The 6882-nt window shown below is 73.3% G+C and overlaps 1 protein-coding gene across 1 annotated transcript; it reads right to left on the bottom strand.

Annotated features, from left to right (window-relative positions):
* Nucleotides 1-522: 522 nt before the first annotated feature.
* Nucleotides 523-6615, bottom strand: SHC2 (SHC adaptor protein 2). The gene is given in 13 exon segments (XM_072845676.1): nucleotides 523-1917; nucleotides 2059-2360; nucleotides 2841-3005; nucleotides 3101-3167; nucleotides 3251-3431; nucleotides 3584-3710; nucleotides 3884-3935; nucleotides 4124-4177; nucleotides 4303-4422; nucleotides 4635-4695; nucleotides 5081-5151; nucleotides 5960-6550; nucleotides 6553-6615. Coding segments are annotated over 13 exon segments (1983 nt in total). The 3' UTR covers nucleotides 523-1788.
* Between the last annotated feature and the right edge of the window lie 267 nt (nucleotides 6616-6882).

Raw genomic sequence — 6882 nt, 5'->3', positions numbered from 1 at the left:
TTCATTAACGGGAGACGAATGGCAGCTCGGCCCCGGGCCGCTCGGTGCCAGCCCAGCTGCGGCAGGAGCCAGACGAGGCCTCACCAGGAGGCTCCACAGCGAGCGGCCGCATCCTGCCCCGGGCAGAGGTGGGACGTGAGCCTGCAGGCAGCGGGAGCGGGCAGGGCAGGGAGATGCTGGGTGCAGGGAGGAGATGCCGTGCAGGACCAGCGCCCTGGGGCCAAGCCCTGGGTGCTGCAGCCCCCTCCGGAGCTGGGGGGACTGGGGGGGGTGACCCACATGCGGAAGGGGGACAGGGTGACCCAGGGGAGCTCGGGGGGGAGAGCCAAGTGTGACCAGCCAGGATGGGGCCAGCTGCCACCGCCAGCGTGGGACCGGCCAGGAGCTGGTGGTGATGGAGATGCCATCCCTGCACCCTCTGCATCCCCGGCCCCCGTCGAGCCCCGATGCACAGGAGCTGGCAGCGGCAGCCCCATCCCAGCGCCATGCCCGGGGGCGGCACGAACAACCGGGTCGCCTTGCTCATTTCCACGTTTAATTAGAAAGGTATTCCAAACCACGAACCCGCGCAGAGCGCCAGACACGCTGGAGAAGGGGCTGTCTATGCCGTAAAAACCTGCTGAAGCCCCGAGCCGGCCGGGAGGGTCCCCGGGGGCTGTGGGACCCCTCTCCTCCTGGCAGCCCCAGCCTCGTGAGCCAGTGCTGGTAGCTTGCCCCTGCCCTGCGCCTTCCACGCAGCAGCTTCGTCCTGGCCCCGGCCTGGGGAGGGCTGTGGGGGCTCGGGGCCGCCGGGAGCCTCGCATGGCAGCCGCTCCTGGGGAGAATCCAGCTGGAAGTGTGGGAGCGACAGGGACATCCAGCAGCACCGGCCTCCGAGAGACATTTGTGCCCAGCCCCATGGGCAGAGCCGAGCTGGGGGCTACAGCCCCTGCTGACAGAGGAGTGCAAGTACGGGGGCACCCCCCGAATGTCCTGGCAGAGAGCGGGGACCGAGGCGGGGAGCTGGGTCCTGAGCAGCAGCGCTGGGTGAGAGGCACAGCTCTGTGGGCAAGGGGCTGGTCCCCGGCTGCCCCTCACGTACCTATGCACACACGCACACGGATGCACACACATGTGCACGCACGTGTACACCAAGCCTGTTCGCCCCATCCCACCTGGGGAGCCCTGGGACGAGGCTCCTGGCACCAGCCCCGACCCCATTTGCTCCGCGATCATCCAGGGACCAGTTCCGTGTGCCGGGATGGAGCCGGCGCTGGGGGCCGCAGTGCTGGGCAGCGAGGGCCAGTGGTACCCGCAGCTCAACCAGCCCCGCGTAGGCAGGGCTCCCGGGCAGGAGGGGGACAGGGCAGCCCCACAGTGATGCCCACCCAGGCCCCCTCCCATCGCTGGGGCGAGCCGGGGGCAGCCCCGGACAGGAGCGGGCAGCACTGCCCAAGCCAGGTTTGGGCCCCGTCCCTCTTGGCGAGGCTGCCCGCTGTCTCCCACCCTGGCAGCGTTTCACCTCCATGCATGGAATAAACGTCTTCACGTCCGGCTGTGCAAGAGGCCCCATGCGGATGGGGGAGGGGAGGCAGCGGGGTGGGGGGGCCTTCGGGGCCAGGGTCTGCGAGGCTTTACTGGGGAGGGGGATGGGGAGCCCGACCCTGGGGCGGGGGGGGGGACTTTGCCTCCCCCAGAGGCCAGGCACAACTGGAGGAGGGGAGAACGGAGGGGCTCCGGCTTTGTCCTGAGGGTTGGGGCGAGTCCGGTGCCAGGGGAGCGGGTCAGGGGCTCACGTACCCCCGGGCATCACTGCTTCCTCCGGACAACCTGGCGGAGGTGCAGCTCGCTCTCTGCAGCCACAATGGGCTGCTCATTCTGCCGGTGGTGGCTGATGAGGTGGCTGATGCTCTCAAACAGCACGTCCTTGGTCCTCACCTGGGGGCCGGGGGGCACAGCGGTCCTGAACCCAGGAGAGCTGCCTCCCACACAGGGTTCCTGCGCAACCTCCCCAGCGCATCCCTTCCCACCCTGCCCTTACCCCCGTCCCCCATCGCCCGCCCTGCGCCCTGCCCTTACCACGCCTTCGGGATCCACCAGCAGCAGGTGCTTGGGCTGCCCGCTGTGCATGCCGGTCAGCACGTACTGCCCCGGGTTGGTGAGGCTGTCCCGCACCAGGAAGTCCCCGTCCGTCTGCAGGAGCTTCTCGGCGTCCCGCCGGCTCATCTTCCCGTGGTACCACGGCTCCCGCCTGAGCTGCTCCTCCGTGGGGGCAATGGGGGCTTTCCGTGTGGGGGGGCTCGGCCACTGGTCCTCGATGGGGGGGCTGGTGCCGCCCCCAGCAATGCACTCGTGGAGCTTCAGGGCATCCTCGAACGGCCCTGCGGGAGCCAGGGAGGGTGGGGCGTCACCCCCCGGAGCATGAAGCACGGCTGGGGCGTGGGGGGACACAGGGACAGGCTGAGCAGTGGCAGCAGGACCCAGGGTTATGGCCGGACCCACCTCCGGGCCAGACCCCGCTGTGCCATGGCCACCCCAGGCATGATGCTGCGCCTGCGCCCAGGCACGGAGGGGACGGTGCTCCCCCGCACCGGCACGGCTGCCCCCTCCACAGGGCCAGGCGGGGCGGGCGGACGCGGTGCCCACCCGCAGCCCTGCCCCGAGCACAGCCGTGCTGCCCCAGCAAGGGTGGGCGAGGATGGGGCCCCAGCTCACAGCCACCCGGCCCCCAGCACGGCACTGCTCTGGGCTCAGCCAGCGCGGGCACCGCCGGGGCTGCGGAACACGGCTGGGCAGCCCACTGGCACGGCTCGGCCCCTCTGCAGCAGGTCCTGCGCCAGACCCCCAGCCCGGTGGCTTACTCATATCAAAGAGGTCCTTTTTGGGGCTCTCCTCCGGTGCCCCACGAGCTGCCGCCTCCAGCTCCCAGGCGTCCAGGCTCTGCGTGTTCACGTACATGTGCTCCTCGTAGTCCCGCGGCCCCAGGGGGTGGCCGTCCGCCTGCAGGTAGCCGTCGCAGGGCTGGCCTGCGAGGACCGGGCATCACCGCCAGCCCGGGCAGGGCAGAGCTGCGGGGAACCCTGCTCATGGTCCCCGGGGTCCCCCCTGCAGCGGTACCCACCCTGGCTCTCCAGGTCCCAGGGTGGCCCCGGTTGGCTGCTCTGGTCTCGCCTGGCTGCAAACCCGCCCTGGGGAGAGGAGACAGTGAGGGTGTCGGGGGGACCTGCCTGGGACCCCCACGGCAGGGCTGGCAGTGGCCCCAGGGGCTCACCTGGCTGGGGGAGCTGGAGCAGGAGGGCTGAGTGCGGACATGGCCCAGGATTGTGCCGTGCCGGAGCCGGGAATCGATCAGCCCCCCCGGGGGCGGCTCCTTCCCTGGGATGCTGTTGTAGTAATCGTGCTCGGCCGACTCCTCGTCCTCTCCCCAGACCGACTCCTCCGCACCCAGCACCCTGCAGCAGGGACAGGCGAGCTGGGGACACCCTGCCCGGCGCAGACCCCTCCCCATGCCCGGCAGGGACAGGGGCTCCCGGAGTGACCCCTGGCCAGGGGATGTGCCCGGGACAGGCGGTGCGGGGCTGCGGTGGGGCACCCGCCCCCCTACCTGTCCGGGGGTGCCACCACCTTGGGGGGGCTGTGCAGGTACTGCTTGAAGCGCAGCTCGAAGGCCTGTCCCACCGTGCTGATGACGCTCTGCGCCAGCCCCTCACAGCACTCCAGGATGTGGCAGGCTGCGGACAGACGGACGGACGGCTGAAGTGTTTCCCCCATGCTCTCATCACCCTTCCGGGACCACCCTGAGCTGCCCCTCGTGCCCCCCACGAGGGATCCCCTCCTCCAGCCTTCAGCCCCCAGTGCATCCCTCCTCTTCCGCAGAGCTCCCGGGCGCGGGGGCCAGCGTCACCTCTCTGGTTGATGGGGTCCTTGGCGACGTAGGCGACGTAGTCCATGGTGTCCTGGGGGCAGAGGGGGAGCTCAGGGCCTGCGTCCCGCTGCCGTGCCAGGAGCAGGGCTGGGGCTGCCCACATCCTGCCCCGGGAACAGGCTGCCCCGGAGTTCGGCTCAGCCACAGGACGGGCAGCCCCCAACCCCGTGGCCCCCGAGGGACCGCGGCCGGAGGAGGGCTGGGGCGCGCGTGCCTCACCGTATCCCCACCGGAGGCGAAGGAGATGGATTGCATGTGGTGGTTGGCGATGATCTGCAGGGGGGACACGGCCCATGGGGGGGTTAGTGTGGGGGCTGCCAGCCCCCCGGGTGGCGGCGGGAGGCAGAGGGCTGGGAGGTGGCAGGTGGTGGCACTGCGTCCCCAGGGACAGCTCTCACCTGGCGCGTGGTGGGGATCATGAGGTTCAGCCCATCAACAGAGATGTTGACAGCGATGCTCATGCCAGCAAAGCGGAGGTTGCTCTTGCCCAGGATGGAGAAGAGGGCTTTGTTGGGAGCCTGATAGGGGGAGAGGAGGCAATGCAGCCCCCCAGGGGGCAATGCAGCCCCCCAGGACCAGGTTTCCTGGGGTGAAGGAGACAAAGAGGGATGCCCCGAGAGACCCCAGGCTCTGCCCCGCCAACTGGGCAGGCACCCCCAGCGCCCTGTCCCGCAGCCTCGGCTCGCCCCAGGAAGGAGCCCAGGGAGACACGGGCTGGGGGGAAACTCACCTTCTTCTTCCAGATGCCCTTCACGCCCGGCACCGCCTCGTACAGTCTGTTGATGGCTTCCCTGCAAGCCACGGCCCCCCGGCCAGGTTACTGCTGCAGACCCCCAGCTCCTTCCCGGCCGCCTCCCTGCCTGCGGCTCCGTGGGGTCTGGGGGCATCAGCGCCCGCAGCCCCGGGCGCCGCAGCGTCCCCGCAGCACTGCCCCACGTCACAGGCCCGCGGTACGTAATCCCAGCTGGGGCCACCTCCCTTCTCCTCTTTCCGCCCATTGATCCGTGGCAGTGCCCTTCGTCCGTGTCCCCGCGTGCGGGCTGGATCCCGCAGGGCAGGGGTCCCCCAGACCCTGGCCCCGTGTCCCCCCCTCTCTGCAGGGCCCTGGGGAGGGGGAGCACCCAGGGCCGCCGGGGGCTGTGGGTGGCAGCGGGGTGCGGGAGAGCGGGGCCGTACCTGGTGACCTGTGTCCGGGTGTTGAAGTCGAGGGACCTCATGGAGCGCAGCACCTCGATGCACCCCATGTACTGCGGGAGGGGACACGGTCAGAGCAGCCTCCTCCGGCCGCCGCCGCCGCCAGCCCAGGGCAGGCGATGGAGAAGAGAGGAGGGGAGGAGCGGGGTGTCAGTGAGAAGGGCCCCTTCCACGCCAGCTCCAGGGCTCTCACCCCAACGCGCGGCACCCGTTCACCCTCCACCCCAAAATGCCCCATCGCACGCCCAGCCCCCCACGCTGAGACCCGACGAACTCATCTGTGTGCTACGTGCATCTGTGTTTCACCCTCGTAGGGGCTGGCGGCTGCTGGGTCTTGGGGCTGGTTCCCCGGCACAGAAAGCCCCCCCGGCCCCCGGCCTGTCCCAGGCCGGTTCGGAGGCCGTGCCGTCCCTCCCAGGACGCGCCGGACAACGCGGGCAGCGGAACGGGGCCGGGCAGCCCGTGATGGGGCGAAGGGGCCGCAGGCTGCGTGTGCCGCCGGCGGCTGCCCAGGTCACCCTCCGGGCCGCGTCCCCACCACGTCCCCTCGGCCGCGGTCACGGCACCGCGGGCTCCCGCGACGCCGGTCCCACGGCACAAGTCCCGCGGGACCCTGGGGCAGCCGGTGGGGGGGGGACGGGACACACCGAACCGGGGGGCTCTGCCCGCAGCCGTCGGGAGGAGCGGGCAGACCCGCCGAGCCCCGGCCCGGCGGCGGCGCCGGCGGGGCTCCCCGGCCGCCCGCTGCCCCGGCCACGCGTGGGGCCGGGGGCTTGGCGCCCTCCCGCGCCGGGGCGGGACGGGCCCGGCTCGGGCCCCGGCCCCGGCCCCGGCCCCGGCCGCGGCCGCGGCGGGACTTACCCGGACGATGTAGGAGACGCCGGGCCCCAGCACCCGCTCGTCGGGGTGCAGCCAGCCCTGCGCCGGCTTGCGGATGAAGCTGCCCTTGCGGCTCCACTCCTCCCCGCCCGGCCGGGCCGCCTCCGCCCGCGCCCGCCCCGCCGCCCCCGCCGCCCCCCGCGCCCGCCCGCCGGCCGGCAGCGAGCAGGGCGCGGCGCAGAGCGGCTCGCAGGCGCCCAGCACGGCGGCCAGCGCCGAGGGGGCCCCCGCGGCCGCGGCGCCGCCCGCCCGGGCCGGCGCGGAGAGCTCCCGGCCGGCACCGGCACCGGCACCGGCGCCGGCACCGGCGCCGGCGGGGCCGCGGCCGAGGAAGCCGGCGGGGCCGGGGAACTTCCACTGCGGCATCCGCGGCAGCAGCGCGCAGAAGGTGGTGCCGGGCTCGGGCTCCTCGCCCGCCGCGGGGCAGGGCCCGGGGGCGCCGGCGGCGGGCGCGGGGGCCGGCGACGGCATGGGGGCGGTCAGCGGCTCGTCGCGGAAGCGGTCATACTTGGGCTCCGGGAGCATGCCCGGGGCCGCGCTCCGCTCCGCTGCCGCCGCCGCCGCTCCGCTCCGCTCCGCCGCCGCGCCGGCTCCCGCCCCCCGCCCGCTCCCCCGGGGCCGCGCCGCGCTGATGTCATGGTGCGAGCGCTCCGCCGCCCGCCCCGGCCCCCCCGGCCGCCCGCGCATCCCCCGCCCCCCCGCCCGTTCTGGACCCGCGGCCGCCCCAGCGCCTCCCGGCCGCACGGCCCCGCGCATCCTCGGGCCGCCTCTCCCCCCCCCAGCATCCCCGGCCGCCCCGGGCCCCCCCGGGCTGTGCCGCCCCCCACCCCGAGTCACCAGCGGGGGCCGCGGGGAGGCGGCGGCGGGAACCGCGGGGGCGGCCGGGGACGAGGCCGGCCGGACTC

Source organism: Ciconia boyciana, chromosome 24 (genome assembly GCF_034638445.1).
Source record: "Ciconia boyciana chromosome 24, ASM3463844v1, whole genome shotgun sequence".
NCBI lineage: Eukaryota > Metazoa > Chordata > Aves > Ciconiiformes > Ciconiidae > Ciconia > Ciconia boyciana.
Note: the sequence above shows the minus strand (reverse complement) of the source record. Positions and strands in the feature narration are given on the sequence as shown.